The sequence below is a fragment of the Hylobates moloch genome, unplaced genomic scaffold, assembly GCF_009828535.3.
Source record: "Hylobates moloch isolate HMO894 unplaced genomic scaffold, HMol_V3 SCAFFOLD_9, whole genome shotgun sequence".
Taxonomy (NCBI): Eukaryota; Metazoa; Chordata; class Mammalia; order Primates; family Hylobatidae; genus Hylobates; species Hylobates moloch.
The window spans coordinates 99,347,924-99,366,374 of record NW_026652284.1 but is presented as its reverse complement, the minus strand read 5'-3'; the positions used below and the strand labels follow the sequence as shown (position 1 = coordinate 99,366,374).

Genomic DNA, 18,451 nt, shown 5'->3' with positions numbered 1-18,451 from the left:
CCTTGGGCCTCAGTATTATCATTGGGAAGTGGCAGTAAAAATGACTGTTTTTCATCCTTCACAGAGTTTATCAGAATCAATTGAAAAATGATATGTGAAGGCATTTTTTAAAGCACAATGTGCTTCACAAATTTGAGTTTTTGTAGTAATTTTAATTAAGTGTGTGGTGTCTTCAAAATTTCTTTCAGGCAAGGTTGCAGGATATACCTTATTTGTTGAAGTTCTGTTATCTTCTCTTGGAAGCATCACAGACAACAAGAGTCATTGAGAGAACTATTATTATAACATTCACAGTAAATAATAATAGCACTAACAGTAAACACAATAAATACTCATACTTTGGGGGCTTAGAACAAATCGGAACATGGATCCCTAACATGAAGCTGCCTGTAGGCAACATTTGCTGCATGTCTCTCCTTCCTCTCTTCTTACATGTGAGCTTTATTTTCCTACAGGTGTTTCTAGGTTTTCATTCCTCATGATCTGGGATGGCTTTCTATCCAAGGATACTGGCTTCTGATGTCCTGCTTTGTATTTTTTATTAAGCCTTTTTGACTTTCAAATACCATGTGCTATCATCTCAAAAGAGTTTAACTAGTAACCTGATAACTGTCAAATATATAACAAATTCCTATTATTAAGCTGAATTGAATAAGGTATTAATGGGATATCTTGACTTTGATGTCATCATATCCTAATGATATTCTATTTGGTTAGAACCTTCTGAACCTTCCTCCAGAAGTAAGAAATGAAATGATCACAATTTTAGCTAGAAGACTTTTGACCTCTAATCTTTAATTTTAATTAATTTTTAACCCCATTTTTTTAAATGGGGTTAAAAATTAATTAGTTGCCAACATATTAAAATATGAGCTTATGTTACAAAGTCCTAGCTTTCTGACTTCTCTTGAAATATCAGCACATGTAGCAAGATTGGGTCCTCCCTAGCACCAGTAGCAGCCACTGAGGAGCAGCTGGCTCCTTTGGAAGGGCAAGCTGTGCTCAGTGCACTAGGGTCCCCACCTGTTCCACTTCATTTAGGTATGTCATCTGCCTGGCCCTTGTAGGATCTGAGTTTATGGCCCTTGTTGAACCCACAGAAATAACCTAATTAAGTCCTATCTCATAACCAGTTAGTCACAGGTGAAATCATGAACAGATGGTTTAAGGTGAACATATGTTGTTGATCTGTTTCTCTTATTTCATTAACCATTTTGCCAGCATTTGAAACAGTCTAATCTTATGTCAGAAACCATAACTGGAGTAGAAGTTTATAGGGTGATAATCTAGAGTATCTTTGAACTGTTTATTTTTAAATTCCAAGTGAAAGCTGCTTTGAGGTTTGATCTACAGTTCAAGGTAGAATTTTACCACCTCAGTAAACATGAGTTCTAAGCATGTTCCAAATTCTCTACCTCACACATTTCTGTGATGTCAGAGTATTAGAAGGAACATCTCTAGTAGGATTTTTATGACATATATTTATGAAGAGTAAAAGGCCTCCCATGAAATGTCACCATGAGTGATATGTTAGAGGCAAGGAGGAGGGGGCCTGGAGATGATGTTGGTAGCACTTTGAAGCTTCCAGAATTTTCTTAAGGCTTCACAGACTCCTTCCCTCATCCCCCATGCCTAAGGTGAATAAAATTGATGCAGGTAAACCTAAGATAAATAAAAATGAAGTTAAGTTAATAGCAGTGGGCAATTTAGCAAGAGAACTATAACCAATACTACTTGTGAACAATTCCCCATTTTTTTCCTTCTGATTTCAAGAGTTCCATTTTTCTTAAATCAGAGTGTGACTATACAGGGGCCCGAGATTAAGGTGTGAGCCTACAGAAAGGGGTCCAAAGTACCTACTTGGTATATGTTAGTGAAATCAATAGATCAGAAGCACAAAAAAAGTACTAATCATTCCACATGGTTTGAAACAAGACACAAAGCTAGAAGTCCCCCATATAAAGGTTTGGGGTTAAAGCAATTCTATGTCTGTGCCAACAAGGAGAACTTCCAAGTATAGCCATGGCCATAGGGTGTGACTGGTAAAAGATCTGGGAATCTTGGATTCAAAGATCTTATCATTGCTCACAGAAAGCCCTTCTACATGTTTGGCTTTGGGCCAGGGAAGGTTAGCCTAATCATCAACCACCTTCCTAATCATCACCAGTAAACTGGGCAATTATCCACTGGGATAGACACAGAGTGCTCTAGGGAGAGATGGTAGAGCAAATACCAGGAGAACAATTCATCTGACATATGGACAACCAACCATCTCGTGCACAATTAGTAATTAAAATTCTCTCTCAAGACCCATGTAACCTGGCGAGTTATTGGGTCAATAACATACCATGAGTGAAAATATGAAAATCATCACAAAAAAAGCATGATTATAGAGCTCCATACCTCAATTTAGCATTTCCTAGCTATGTTGACTCAGATCAAATGTAGCACAATTAGGAAAAAAGGATGGATAACAATAACTGTAATGATGGTCACAGGAAAATAGCAAATACGTAGGATAAGGGAAGTTACTTTTTCTTCTTGATGAACTCACAGACAAAGTACATGGTAAGATGGCACTCTGTGTCATTCCATCTGCCAGAGCTCAGCATCTCCACACAGTCCTCATGACCATAGGGGTCGCTGGGTTCCCCCTCATTCCAGTTGCTATAGTTCTGCAGTGGAGTGTTGTCTGTGAACACGTACTGTCCCTCCCGTTCAAGGTCATTCACACCAATGAACACCCGAAATAAGCCACTCTTGGCAACATAGTCAGCGATGAGTGTGTTGGCAGCTTCATCCTTGGGCATGGCTAGCATTCCACCCCGAATCCTGCAGTGGGTTAGGGATTCCCTGTAGTTCTTCTCTTCCTGCACGATGTAGTAGAATTTCTCTTCAGTTTCCCTAATCCCTGCTATCACTGCAGGGAGAGAAAAAAGGAGTATCATTATGTATCTCAAAAAGATAAAAGGCAACAAAATTATATGATATTGCCAGATTAACATTTACTTATTCAATATTCAAGAATTATTTTTCAAAGCCCTATTATGAGGTAGTCACAGATTTAATTACCCTCACCTCTAGTTATCAAATAGAGAACACATATCTACCGTTTGTTCTCCCTTCCTTTTCTCCTCAACTTCTCACACACCTGGCCAACACAAAGTTGACAAAGACATGTTACGTGAACTTTCAGCAGCCTATCTCATACTATATTTCCCAACATAGTTTATGCTTTAGCTATACTTGTGGCCACATGAGCAGGCCCTTTTCTCTTGTACTTCCAAGCCTTTTATGCCTAGAAAGTCTTTTCTACCTGGTAAACTTCTACTCATCCTTTGGATCTCAGTGGAAATGTTTTCCCCTATAAGAAGTCTTTCCAATGCCCTTGGATAGACATGGCAGTCACTCTTCCCCGAGTTTCCATTGCCCCTTTCACTTCCTCCTTCTAGCACGCAACACATTTTAGTCTCATCGTTTGCCTGCATTTCTCTCCTACTTACCTGTGAATGTCTTAAGGACAATGACCATGTCTTTGACACTCTTTAGCTTCAGTGCCTGGAATACTTATGGGAATGGTAAATGCTTATTGAAATGATGTAGGAATAATACAGATGTTTGTCCACATTGGACCAAATTCCTGGGCTATGAACATGTACATGAATTGGGATTGTCCATATTTCATCCCAGGTACAAGAGGAAGACTGAGCTACTGAGTTAGCTTCAGGACAGAACTGGAGACTGAGAATCACCCTTCACTCATAATATGGCATGTATGTTTTGGGTGTCAGGGGCCTCTACATATGCATTTTAGGATCCATAACTTTAATTCACAAAGAAATCTATGACCACTAAAATGTTCAGAACTATTGCTCCATGTTCTCCCTGTATGATCTAGCTTATTCATGACAGTCTAAGTCCTATCAGAGACAGACTCTTCAGTACAGATTACAACCAAAGTTATAATTAGTGTGGTTAGTTAATATCAAGTATTTCCTTTGCCTCTAGTGTTACAAGATGAGGATGAACACGAGACAGCATCTATGTGATTCCAACAATGTACAACAAATATAGCTGAGTTACAATAAATGAAAGTATAAGAAAAAGAAACCAATTTTAACTATAATTATAATAGTTACCTTATTAATACTGTCTCAGAAGAAAACACATAAGCCCTTTCCACTTCAAAGGCTTTTCTCATAACTATTATTAAAAAAATGGACAAGGGATAACAAAAATGACCAGTATGGGAAGTTGCAAAACAGATAAACACATGATGTTTGTATTGTGGATAGAGGAGTCGGAGAAGCTTGTAATACATTTCTGCTCTACTGCTCATTAGGTTAGTATCTATGGGCAAGGTACTTCCTCTAAGCTTTAGTTCAATCATAGTATCTACATACTACATAAACAATTATGAAAACTCAGTGAGATAATGCAAGTAATTGTGCACTATTCCATGCACTCAAGAAAGCAGTTATTATTATCTCTATTTTCTGAGATGCTAGTTCTGTGTGACTCTTACTGTCTCTTTTTATTCTTACAGCATAGCTTGCCACATTCTGCTCTTTTCTCCATTCCCCTCACCTAAGAAAGTCTTTCTCTTCCCATAAGCAATGCACATACATATAAATATATGTGGTGGACTTGAGGTGTCCTGGGGGAGTCTCAGTGGATAATTAGCAATTTGGGAGACCCTTAAACTGGTGACACCATCTCAATAGCCCTTTGTCCAACCCAAGATATTTCCATCTAAGAGTATTGGAATTGTTGTGTTGATAGAGATTTATCAATAGATACATAACACGAAAGAGAATATGTTCACCATTCTTGACAAACTTCATAGATGTCTTGAGCCGAACAATACTAATATCCAGTTGTCCAACAAATTTCCGGTATCTTCCACAATCACAGACAGTACCTTTTAAACGACAAAAACTGTGAATTCATGTTGAAGTACCTGCAGACCAGTGGAAAAGAACATTTGCTCTCTTTCCAATATTCACTATCTTTTTCTAGTCTGTTTCTATGTATCTGTGAATGGCTATACTTTAAACCATTTAAAATAAGGTTTCCGATTTACATTATTTATAGAATTTCAGAAAATATCTTTGTAAATGTTTTGAATGAGCTATAAGACAATTCTAAACTAGATTATTAAAAAGAAGAATATATATGACAACCACTGCATACACATTTTGGACCATGTGGCATTTTTTTTTGTTGAACACAGAATGTGTCTGCCCAATCTCAGAATAACATTTTTACAGCTTTCTTGAAACATATTTCCTGCCAGTGTTCTCTTGTGTTATTGCATTATTCAATAGATGACACAGTTTTTCTAAGACAGAAGAAACTTTTCATGATTAAATCAAATGTTAATTCTAATTATCCATTTAAAATATAGCTTGCATGTTTCAAGGACAAAGTTTAAATCATATAAATAGATTCAACTTAAGTTTGTAAAAGCCAGTTGCCCAGTTTGTGGATTAACTATAATTTTAATGTGTCTTTCATTCTTCTTTGCTCACCTACTTTTTCAACAAACTACAAATATTGCTGTGACAGAGAGGGAATTACAAGGAAACCGATGTAAAATTCAAATGATTCTCTTTTTCTATTTCATGGCTGTTATACATAAACATTTCAATTATTTTCCTTTGGTAGCTTGAAAATTAAAAATAATTTTATTAGCCAAAGGAAAAAAAATCTATGGCCTTATGTATCCATATTCATATGAAATATGAAAAATGTCAAACAGTTCTTAGAATTGTTTTCACCATACCCCTGTGGATAGAAACAATTGAAATTACCAAAGAACAATCTACTTTCTTTCCCTGTGTAAAGCACTGAGAATAAAGCTCCAGGACAATAACCCTAGATAATCTCCCTGGCCATGGAAAGCATGTACTGTAACCAGGGGCCTGTCTGCATCTGGTCAGGCTGCTGCTGCACTCTGATGGCCAGTATTTGGTTGAGACGCTAGTGAAAGGCAAGGCATGGCATGCTGAGGCAGGGCCTACTGCCAGATTTTCCTCTTGGCCCAGAAGAATTAGGCTGCTTCCTGATGGGCTGGGCTTTCTTCTCATAGTAAGCATGGCAGGGATGAAATGTGTCATCATCCCAGTCCCCAGGACTTGGAAAGTCACCAGCAGGGAGACAGGAAAGTCCCCTTCTTCCCTTTCTTCTAGCCTGAGGAAAATAAGGTTAAGCATACTAAAAGGACTCTTGCTTTTCATTTAAAATATATTTATTGTTGAGATGAATAAATTTGGAATGACGCTAGAAATCAGAGAGAACATTGAACATATCGTACCTGCTTTGCCTTTTTCTCCAGGTATTCCAAGCAAACCTTTTTCCCCTTTGTCACCTGAATAAAAACAATAGCAACCAAAATAAAATAAAATTAAAATAAAAGAAGAAAGGAAAAAAGGAAGGAAGGAAGGAAGGAAAGGGAAGGGAAGGGAAGGAAGGAAGGAAAAGAAGGAAGGAAGGAGGGAGAAAGGGAGGGCGGGAAGGAGGGAGGAAGGACTGAATTTACATCTAGAGTCAAAGCAGTTTTAAATTTTATTTTCAATATCTACAACTAATATCTCTAATATCTCTTGGTTTTTATAAATAATGTGATTTTCAATTGGCTACACAGGTGCAACTAATTAAATGAGTCATAATTTATTTAGATTGAATATAGAATTCCAGCAGGGTTTGTAAGAAGCATTTGAATTTGTGTAACCTATCCTATTAACATTTTTTTAAATAATGTGGCCTTCTGAATGAGGCTAATACAATTCTCAGCATGTTTTCAATTTTAAAAATACCATTGTTACGTGAATCTCGATCAATTTGTTAGCACACTGCAATGTCTTTGTACTTATTATGTCTCAAGTTATTCCAAGTGGCTTTGCCCTTGGATTTCCAAAACAAAACAAAAAAACACATGTATTGTGCTTTCTCAACTTAATTAAGCAAATATTTACTATTTACTTACTCTATGAAAACGAAAAGGCTGGCTGCTTTGAAAGGATATACAGAAACATAAGATTCAACCTATGACTTGAAGGAGTTTACAATTTTTAGAAGTGAAGTGATATATGCAAATACTAATAATACAAACTCATGTCAAATATATTATACTGAAATAGCAACCTTGGTACTTTCCCTCTCTGTACTTCTTTATATGTAACCATTTTCTCACTCACAGATATCCACAAAATAATTCTCAGAGAAGCAGGATTTTTAAAGCAGAGAGAAAGAATAAAACACGTTAATTTTTTTTCAACTTCAAAATAAGCTCTTGAAGCCCACATCAGACACAGTAATTGAAAGCAAAAGCTTTTGATTTTCAGGAAGAAATGTTTGGCTGAGGTTCTTGAGAATCAAAAGGGAAGACCCTGACAGAAGTAAAATAGAGTTTATGCTTCAATAGTGATCTGGAAAAAAAGAAAAAGAACTCAACGAGGGATGAATACAGGATGAAGGTCACCTAGGCTAGGTGTATGGGGCTTGCCCTCACAGGAATGTGGTGTGGTCAGAGAATTGGTTATATGGCCCAAGGGGACAATGCAAAAGGGAATGGAGTTGGTATTAAGGTTCTGCCAAGCCTCATTGTTCACCAGCAACAGGGAAAAAGTGGAAGCCACTCTAAAACCTGTAGGGTGCCCCATGTTGCGTGTGCTGAGGACACCCATTGGCTTTTCTTATCATTGTCTGATGTGTACTTTTCTTTAAAATTCCTTACATAGTTACTTTCGATCATTCAGAAGAAGGTGCCTGCTGGGGCCTCAAGGATTTGTTGAGCCTTTCTAAACAGAGCCATGTGGACACTTTTCTTTAGAGTTGATGCTAGTCATTCATGTGCTCCCCAAACAGAAGGTGGGGGTCCTTGAAGGCCAGAATACAGTTTACATGTGCAGGAGGAAGGCTTGAAACTTGTACTTGGATGAAATGAGACAATGGTGAAATCTATACCAATGGAACATGATACATGTTTTGAGAGAGACATTGAACAGAGAGATAACATAGTCTGAGAGGAAGGCAGAAGAGATAGTGCGTCAAGTGGAAGGGTAAAGGAAAGTTTAGCATTTGAGCTTCGCTATGAAAAGCTTCAGCAACTGAATGAAAGTGGGCACAAGGTCAGGTTCAAGGTACAGCAGAGGATATAGTTGGGATAAAGGCATGAACATATGTCGAGCACCCTGCTCAGTAATATCAATCTGCTCACACCTTAGTTATATCCTGCAAATTCCTTATTTCTCTTACATGTAAGTTGGAAAAAATAAGAAGAGATTTTGAGATATTCGAGGAAGAGAGGGAATATACATTTTACTAAGTACCAATCAATCACCAAGTACTATTCTGGATACGTTACACATATTATCACATTAAATCTCATGAACTAAGTGTTGTAATTATCTTTATCCTACAACTTGAAGAAATTGAGGATCAGAGAGGCAAAATAACTTGCTCAAGGACATGTAGCCATTAAATGGCAGTGCTGATATTCCAGCCCAACCATTTCTAACCCTCCTTTCATGGTGCTTCCAAATGAGTTAACCAGTGGTTTAATGAAAAAAAGTGAGGTGTTTGAAAAATGTTATCAAAATTTGCAAAGAATAGCAGTCCTCATCACCATAAAAAACATTATGCGCTTAAAAGATTGTATGATTATGTGTTTAATGTTTCGATTTTTTAAAACATTATATTTTCTTTGCATGTGAATCCCTTTTAATTCAACATAGATGGAACGTTGATTCCAGTTATGCTATGATCCTAGTTCTGGGCTAAGCTTTATAATGGACATAAAAGAAGCATAAATCAAGTGCCTTGGGAAAATGATGGGCTTTTAAGGAAAGCAAAACACACATAAGAGAACAAAGAGATGAGACGCTATCATGTACTAACAGAGCGAAGCAAATGAAAAGCCTGGTAGAAATTCAGAAAAAGAAAAGATGGTGTGGATCAGAGTGGAGAAGGCTTCACTGAAGGAGTAGCCCTTAGCTAGAACTTAATAATACAGAAAACAGTTTTTTGAATTGCTATGTGGTCTTTTTTTCTGAGAAGATGTAAACTCTGTGACTACTTTTCAGTATTTTGACATTAATTCTTTTCATTTCATGACAAATGGGAACACCAAAGCAGTGTGGTGCAATGAAAGATCACGAAAGCTCCCCAAAACCAGGGTTTGAATCCTGGCTTTGCCACTTACCAGCTACACATGGACAGGTTACTTAATTTCTCTAAGCCTCCTTTTCTTTATTTTAAAAGTAGAAATAATTAATACCTAAAATTATGAGATTATTAAGGAGAATAAATTAGGTATAGTAATATTTTCTTATAATGGGATTAGCACTGGGCTTGACTCACAGAGAATGCTCAACCAATGTTAACTTCTGTTTCCTGAATCTGAGTTATGGTAAAGGAATGCATGCCAAGTACTTAGCCAGCTTATGGAAGATTTGAGCTTACAATGTTTATTTCCCCAAAACAAATTATGATTTAAAGTCATCCACAAAAACTGATTTTGGCCAATGAGTGAGAACATGTCTGTAATAACTGTCTGAAAGTTGAAGAATTAGAGGTCACATTCAAACAAACAAACAAAATCATAATGCTTTCAGCGTAAATGGATTATTGACCTTAAATAAAAACATTTATTTTGCCATGAGATGGAATTTACCTATACTAAATCATTATTATTTCTTATTCCTAAAATGAAATATTGACATCCAGGAAGCTACCCTACCCATGCAAGTGACAACATTAAGGTCAGCCTAGAAAGTTGAGATTAATCTGAGTCAGTAAAATATTTAGAAAGACAATCATCAAAATGAGGACAATAAATTTCGAAGTACAGATTAAAAATGAAATTAATCCAAGTGAGATGGATCATTGCATCTCCATTTAAAAAGATTCCAGGACATGCTCATAAATTTGATGGCATATCTCTGGAGGAGAAGAAAATCCTAGTAGCTAATGGTGGAAATTGATATTAAGGAAAAGTGGTACTTATAGGAATATGGAGTAGTAAAGAGAAACAAGTTGTAAGAAATAATATGTTTTATTATGTAGTTTTTCATGTTTAATGCAACAAACATCTAGAAAGTGTCTATAATATATAATAGGCATTAAGATAAAATGGTTAAATACTAGGGTCCCAACAGAGCTTATTTTATTTAAACAAACAAACCCAGTGAACCTTTCATTCATTTATTCTCCCAAGAAGTTCGGGTCTATGAGGGGAAACAGATAGGCTAATCAGATATGACAGTGAGTACAGTGATAACAGGTATGTATTAGGTGCTATGTACCCGAGCCTTAAAGGAGGAATTAGCATGAAAGAAATAAGGTTAATTAACCCTATAATTTCCAGACTGGACTTTTTCAACATTTCTGGAAGTTCATCCACTTTGGGGCTCAGCTAACCATACTAAAAACTATTGAGCCTTTCTTGTCTTCGTTATCTACTATGCTCCCAAGTTACAGTCTTATTTTATTCAAGGGTTAAGACTGTGCTTAAGATCATTAGCTTTAACTCTTCTAGATGGAATCCCATCAAGACTTACATATCTAAATCTAGGGAAGTACAAAATCTAGAATGACCATTAAAAAGTGAAGTTCACTGCTCTCAAAAATATAGCCTAAGAAACAATAACTTTATTCTGGGGAGTTATTGCTTACTGGGTACAGAGCTTCAGTTCTGGAAGTTGAAAAGAGTTCTGGAGGTGGATGGAGGTGATATTTGTACAGCAATGTGAAAGTACTTAGTGCCATTGAACTGTATACTTAAAAATAGTTGAGACAGCTAACGTTATGTTGTGTATGTTTCACTGCAATTAAAGGATGTTACTTATCTAAAAAAAAAAAAAAAAGAAGTTCTTCAATTCTGGACTTATTCATGGCAGCGACTTACCCTCTCCCTCCACTTCTGCTATCTCCACAGAGCAATACGAGCAATACATGAGATCTTAATCATATTTAGCATAGTTGCATCTCAGAAATTTTGAAGTCCAACATCCCACTTTCCTGCTATATCTTTCTGTCTTTAACCAGTGGTTTAATGAAGTTGATACAGATAGGGACAGATCCATGATGCATTTTATCTGAAGCTTATACAGTTTGAAGGGACTTCTTTAAAAAAAGATACAAAATTAAAAATGGAAAAGTGGTTGTAAAAATGAATATCTATCATAAGAAATAAAAACAAATCACTAAATTTTAAAAGTAGACCAATGGCACATTACAAAATTCACTAAACATTATAATATTTTAATCAATGAATGAATTATTGTGCCTTGAAAATGCTGTTTTTCATCATAATTAGCTATGTATGTTTGGCTGCATTCATATTGCTGCTTTATCTGTCCACAAATTTCTAATATCATTTTTAAGAGATGATAGAGCGATAATGTAGTCAGATAATAATCTTTCCCTTAGCACAGTTAACCAAAAATTATTTTATTAAACTTTGCTTACTGAAAAAAAAACACAAAGAAAAGTTTGCCAACAGAAAGATTCAGCTTGATGACTTTTTACAGAATAAATTCCTGTGTAACCAATACCAAGATCCTCAAGAAGCCACTTTGTATCATCTACAGATTATTACAGCCCTCCTTTCTAAAGATTACCATAATGACTTAGAACTGTGTTACAAGTTTTCAAGCTATAAATTTTTCATGTTGTTGAAATTTCTATAAATAGAACCATTTGGCATATAGTTTTTTTTCTGTATGGAATATTTTCACCAAAACTGTGTCCATATATTCATTCATTTTTTGCATATTGAGATAGTATATTTATTTCCATGGTATAGTGAAGCAAAGTATGAGAGTTTCAGTTGTTCCACATCCTTGCCAACACTAGATATTGTCAGTTATTTTTATTTTAGCCATTTTGGTTAGTATGCAGTACTATCATAGTTTAGTCAAATATGTTCTTTTGTTTACAACAGTGACTATTCTTTTGACCTTTTTTATTCCTCTGGGTTATCAGTTATTTTTCTTACTGATTTGTATAATCTCTTTATATGTTTTACATATGAGCCCTTTATTGAATACAAAGACAGCACATAGCCAATTCTGTGGTTTCCTTTTTTGTTCTCTGAGAAGTATCTTTTAATGAATAGAAGTTCTTTATTTTATTTTTTTATTTTTGAGATGGAGTCTCACTCTGTCGCCCAAGCCAGAAGGCAGTGGCGTGATCTTTGCTCACTGCAACCTCTGCCTCCCTGGTTCAAGTGATTCTCCCACCTCAGGCTCCCAAGTAGCTGGGATTGCTGGGATTATAGGCATGTGCCACCACACCCAGCTAATTTTTGCATTTTTAGTAGAGATGGGGTGTCGCCATGCTGGCTAGGCAGGTCTCGAATTCCCGATCTCAGGTGACCTGCCTGCCTTGGCCTCCCAAAGTGCTGGGAGTACAGGCATGAGCTACTGTACCTGGCCAGAAGTTCTTTATTTTGATAGGCTTCAATTTGTTAGTTTTTCTTACATGGTTAGTCTTTGTCATATCCTGTTTAAAAACGTGTTGGCTACCCTAGGATCAAAAAGATAGACTTCTATATTAACTTCCAGAGGCATTATTGCTTTACCTTTCAAATTTAGGTCTCTCAGATTTGGGTTTACCACCAAATTTAGATCTATAAACCATTGATTTTAGGTACAGTGTTAAGTATGGGATCGAGATTATTATTTTTATATATGAACAGCCAATAGCTCAGTACTATATATTGATTAGCTTGTGAATTCTATTACAAAATAGTGTCAACTTTGCATAAATCAAGTTTGGTAGTCTGTTTCTGGACTCTTCCCATTAATTCATTTGTCTATCTCTTCATGAAATTACACTATTCTAATGGTTAATTTCCTAATAAATGTATAAACTCAAACTCAGTAATTTAAGTCTTCTACCTTTGTTTTTATTTTTCAGTTTTTCAAAATTGTCTTGGGTATTCTTGGTCATTTTCATTTACACATACATTTTGAATCGGCTTATCAATTTCTAAAAGAAGACTTCTGGGATTTTTTTGTTTTTGTTTTTGTTTTTGTTTTGAGATAGAATCTCACTCTGTCGCCCAGGTTGGAGTGCAGTGCTGGGATCTCGGCTCACTGCAACCTCCACCTCCCAGGTTCAAGTGATTCTCCCACCTCAGCCTTCCAAGTAGCTGGGATTACAGGCATGCACCACCACGCCAGGCTAATTTTTGTATGTTTAGTAGAGACAGGGTTTCACCATGTTGGCTAGGCTGGTCTCAAACTCCAGACCTCAGGTGATCCATCTGCCTTGGCCCCCCGAAGTACTAGGATTAAAAGCATGAGCCACCGTGCCTGGCCCACTTCTGGGACTTTGACTGAGGTAGCATTGAGTCGATGGATCAATCAGAGAGAACTGGCATATTAACAATATTGAGTCTCTCAGCCCAGTAACATAGTTTTACCTTCATTACCTTAGATATTCTTTAATTTCTTGTCATTATGTGTAGTTTATTGTGGAGGGCTTGTAACTTTTGTTGGATTTATTTTTACATATTTACTTATTTTGACACTATTATAAATGGTCTCTTTTTAAATTGTTTCTATGTAGAAACAAAATTGATTTTTTTTTTTTTTTTTTTTTTTTTTTGAGACGGAGTCTCGCTCTGTCACCCAGGCTGGAGTGCGGTGGCTCAATCTCGGCTCACTGCAAGCTCCACCTCCTGGGTTCACGCCATTCTCCTGCCTCAGCCTCTCCGAGTAGCTGGGACTACAGGCGCCCGCCACCACGCCCGGCTAATTTTTTGTATTTTTAGTAGAGACGGGGTTTCACCATGGTCTCGATCTCCTGACCTCGTGATCCGCCCGCCTCGGCCTCCCAAAGTGCTGGGATTACAAGCGTGAGCCACCGCGCCTGGCCAAAATTGATTTTTTTATGTCAAGCCATCTAAAAAACTTATCAATACAAATAGATTATCTATAGATTCTTTTGTACTTTCTAAGTATGCAATCATGTTCTCCACAAATACTAATGCTCATATTCCTTTATTTTCAATTATTATGTTTTTTTCTTCCATTTTTGCTGTGGTTAGAACCTCATGCATAATGTTGATTAGAATTGCTGATAGAGGGCTGTGCTAATTTCATTCCCAGTCTCAGGAGATAAGTGTTCAGTATTTTATCATGGAGTATCATTTTTAAGTAGCTTTTGTTGTTGTTGGTATTGCTTTTCAAATTATGTTTCCATTTCTAATTTGCTAACAGCTTTTAAAAACACGAATAGGCATAGGTTTAATTAAGCGTTTTCTGGAGTAGTATTTCTGGAGTTCTAACTGGGAATATGGGGGCATTTCCTGGGCCATTCCTCTTTGACAGGCCTTGAATATCAATCCAGTTTCAGCAACTTTCTGCTCAAGCCTCTTAGCCACTTAGGGCTGCCCCACTTATGAACTGGTGGCTGACTTGGGAGGAAGGTAGTACAGAATGCATCACTTGCCTTAGTATGATTCCCTTCTCCTCCAGATCATGGCCCCTAAAGTTCTGTTCATTTTGGTTGCACTGTCATACCTTCAGATATGTATTTAAATACTTTTTTGGACCCAGCTAGTCATACTTAGCAGAAGGATTAATGTAAGACAGGAAAATCCCTCATGGCCTGTAGCAGAGGTCTGAATTTTGTCTTTATTAGTAGTGGTGTCAGATTTTTCTTTCACCATTACAACTTGTTATTGGTATTATATGTAAATTAATAATATTGTCAATTTTGAGACTATACCTCTATAAAGTAGTTTTCATATATAAGCTGTTAGATTTGGAAACTTTTTTTTTTCCACAGACTAGCTCTGGCCCTGTATATTTCAAACACTGCTTCTTTTCCACAACCCACACATTTCATGGGCTAGATGCCCCGGGACACATTGATATGATGATCTGACCTCTGACTCAGCACTTTTGCATCCTGGCTTTGGATAGAGCTGCATAGTAAGTGGTAGGAGTATTCTTGGAAGCTATTTCTACATTGGAATTGCTAGCAGTAAGTATACATGGAAGTCACGTCAAACTACATAAAGATATCTCATTAACTCCAAATTAAATGTTTCTTCCTCAAGCTCCTCTTAGCTAGCTCCCAAGATTCTTGTATCCACTCCAAAACTGTCTGGTACAAGAAGGATGATGAGGGAAACTGGAGCAGAAGGAGAGAGAAATCTTAACCTGTGCATTTTCAATGGGGAAATATCACTTAAGGATGCACACGTTAGTTTTTAGGAGGTGGAATTGTACCCTTTTAAAAATATATAAAGCACAAACATACACAGAATACCTAAACAAATATATCATCCATGGGTGGTATTAAAAATTCATGGGGAAGAGCAATTAGAAAAGAAATATGTCTTAAAAGCCTTGTTAGGGAAGTAGTATCTTTAAAAAATGTTAAGAAGCACTATTTTGACCATTTGAGGTGAATCTGTCTTACTTTACAAATTTTATCGAGGTATATGGCCATGTGAACCCATTGCTGCAGCTTTTATCAGCGTCTTGGGAAGGACTGAAACACATCCTCATGTGTTTAATGGTAAAACCATCACAGACACACCCTGCGGCAGGACTTCTGAACCACGGGAAGCTCACATTGCTCTTCCCCAGCTATAAGGATTTCAACCACAAGGAAATACACAATATAACCCACCAGATCTGAAACACCCATGGCAATTTCTCTTCAGTGGCACTGCCCTTGATCCCTGCCTCCGAATGCAGGCTGAAGGGAATTTCTCAAATGAGTGAGTTGGAGAGTGGAGAAAGAGGGAGTACTGAGCCACAGGATGAGAAGAGAGAGGCCACAGCCTAAGCTCAGACCACAGTCTGTCAACCTGCCTGCAAGGACATACTGCTGGACAAGTGAGCCACATGCTTAATTATGCAGCTGCTCAAGCATTTACAAAAAGATGGAGGGTACATCAAGGCTACAGAAATTATATTACCCATGGGATTGAGCTTCCCCTAATCTTTTTTTGTACAAGCATCTCTTGCATCTCTCTCTAGTGCCTTTTGCCTATTTCCAAAATGTTACTATTCTTCAAGACCTAGGTCTGTTCTTTCGCATATCAATCTTGCCTTACTCTCCAACATGAGTCCTGGAGTAGTCATGTTATTCTATAATTCTTTTTTTTCTTTTTTTTTTTTTTTGAGATGCAGTCTCACTCTGTCTCCCAAGCTGGAGTGCAGTGACATGATCTTGGCTCAATGCAACCTTTGCCTCCCAGGTTCAAGCAATTCTTGTACCTTAGCCTCCTGTGTAGCTGGGATTACAGGCATGCACCACCATGCCCAGTTAATTTTTGTATCTTTAGTAGAGATGGGGTTTTTCCATCTTGGCCAGGCTGGTCTCAAACTCCTGACCTCAGGTGATCCACCTGTCTCAGTCTCCTAAAATGTTGGGATTACAGGCGTGAGCCACTGCGTCCGGCCTCTAATTCTTTTTAAGAAGGCCTATCTTCCTGAATAGTCTATGAATCTCGCAATAAAATTTTATGTTCATTCAGTTTTGTATCTCTAAACTAAGTAAAACAATGCTTGCTTAAATTACTGAATATCAGGAGCAATTAGAACCTGCTAACATTGTGGGGCTTTCTGAGAGAAGGACAGGGAAGGAATGCTTAGACAATACAGAGGAGACTATCTCTGTTTTCTAATATTCAGGCTTTAATGATGTATAAGATCAGGGCCAGGTGTGATGGCTCATGCCTGTAATCCCAGCATATTGGGAGGCCAAGGCGGGCGGATCACCTGAGTCAGGAGATCAAGACCATCTTGGCTAGCACAGTGAAACCCCTGTCTCTACTAAAAATATAAAAAATCAGCTGGGCGTGGTGGTGGGCATCTGTAGTTCCAGCTACTCGGGAGGCTGAAGCAGGAGAATTGCTTGAACCCGGGAGGCAGAGGTTGCAGTAAGCCAAGATCCCACCACTGCACTCCAGCCAGGGTGACAGAGCAAGACTTCATCTCAAAAAAAAAAAAAAAAAAAAAAAATCAGGACATGACTGAAAACAAATGGGTATCCACAGATATGCTCCAAGTTTCTATCCTGTTAATAGATCATAGGCACAGAATTTTTGGTTAATCCACTCAGATTAAAAATGAAAATTTTACTGTCCTCTGCCTATTTTGTATTTTATTAATAGTCATGTATCATTTTGATCATAGCAAGGATTTGTAGCCAACAAGTAGATCCCAGGAGATGATTCAACATAAAGACTATCAGACCTTGATGCTTGATTCTGTTTCTGACATCTTGTTTCATTTTGTTCTAGGTATTTTTTTTTTTGAGCTGTGAGATATATTGCTTATATATGGAAGAAAGAGACAAACTATGAAGACAGACAGAATTATTAATTTAAAAGAAGGAAAAGGAGATATTTTCATGATACAAAACCTTAAAACAATTAAGGGTATCCTCAATTTGCTTTATTTATTATTTATTTATTTATTTTAGAGACGGGGTCTTACTCTGTCACCCAGGCTGGAGTGCAGTGGTGTGATCATGGTTCACTGCAGACTCAAACTTCTGGGCTCAAACGATCCTCCTACCTCAGCCTCCTATGTAGCTGGGACTATAGGTATGTGCCACCATGCTGAACTAATTAATTTTTTTTTTTTGGTAGAGATTGGGTCCTGTTGTGTTGTGCAGGCTGGTTTTGAATTCTTGGCTTCAAGGTATCCTCCCACCTTGGTCTCCGAGTGTTGGGATTACCGGTGTGAGCCATCGTACCCGGCCTCAATTTGCTTTGAATTGCTACTGGAGAATAGTAAGATGCAACTTACCCTTCTTGCCAATGGGCCCAGTCTTGCCAATATTGCCCTGATCTCCCATATCACCCAGTTCTCCTTTAATTCCTGAAAAGCAAACATGTTATCTTTTTATCATAAGGTTTTATTTTCCTTTGAAATGTGGCTAATGTGATATTCACTTGAAAGAAATACCATCAAGTATATTCTTCTACCAGTGATATCTAATATACATCCCATGCTATATTGTCTAGTTTAACAGACTTATAATGTATGTATTAAAATTAAAATGTGAGTGAGTATGAATATATACTACGGACATGATGATATTAAAATACTTGCTGATGTAGTATTTCTAGAATGACTATGGCAGAAGATGTTTAAAAGAAAGGTTAGAGAAGGGCCAGGTGAAAGTATTCTTGACCCGATTCTGGTTTTGTTCTTCTTTAGCTCCATTTTGTCTTCCTTCTGGAATTCTATTTCTTCTCTCTTTTAAAACAAGATTTAACAATTGCTCCACTTAAAAACAGGGCGGGGAACTTGCAGTCATAAAACCTAATGATCAAAGAAACATCAGACATGGTCCTGCTGAGTTTTCATTCAAAAAACTATGGTTGGGAAACACAGAGCTCTTCCAATGTTATTTCTTTTTATAAAAGTCTAAAAAATATTTGCCAATTAAAAATTTCATTTTGTAACAA

General features: G+C 37.1%; 1 protein-coding gene across 1 annotated transcript in view; it reads right to left on the bottom strand.

Moving 5' to 3' along the window:
* Positions 1-261: 261 nt before the first annotated feature.
* Positions 262-18,451, bottom strand: part of COLEC10 (collectin subfamily member 10) — a 44,889-nt gene continuing 26,699 nt past the window's right edge. The window contains exons 3-6 of the mRNA XM_032758489.2: positions 17,787-17,858; positions 6,317-6,370; positions 4,826-4,921; positions 262-2,920 (exon numbers count right to left, since the gene is read on the bottom strand). Of these exons, the coding sequence (XP_032614380.1) occupies positions 2,529-2,920; positions 4,826-4,921; positions 6,317-6,370; positions 17,787-17,858 (614 nt within the window). The 3' untranslated portion in view covers positions 262-2,528. The remainder of the gene's footprint in view (positions 2,921-4,825; positions 4,922-6,316; positions 6,371-17,786; positions 17,859-18,451) is intronic.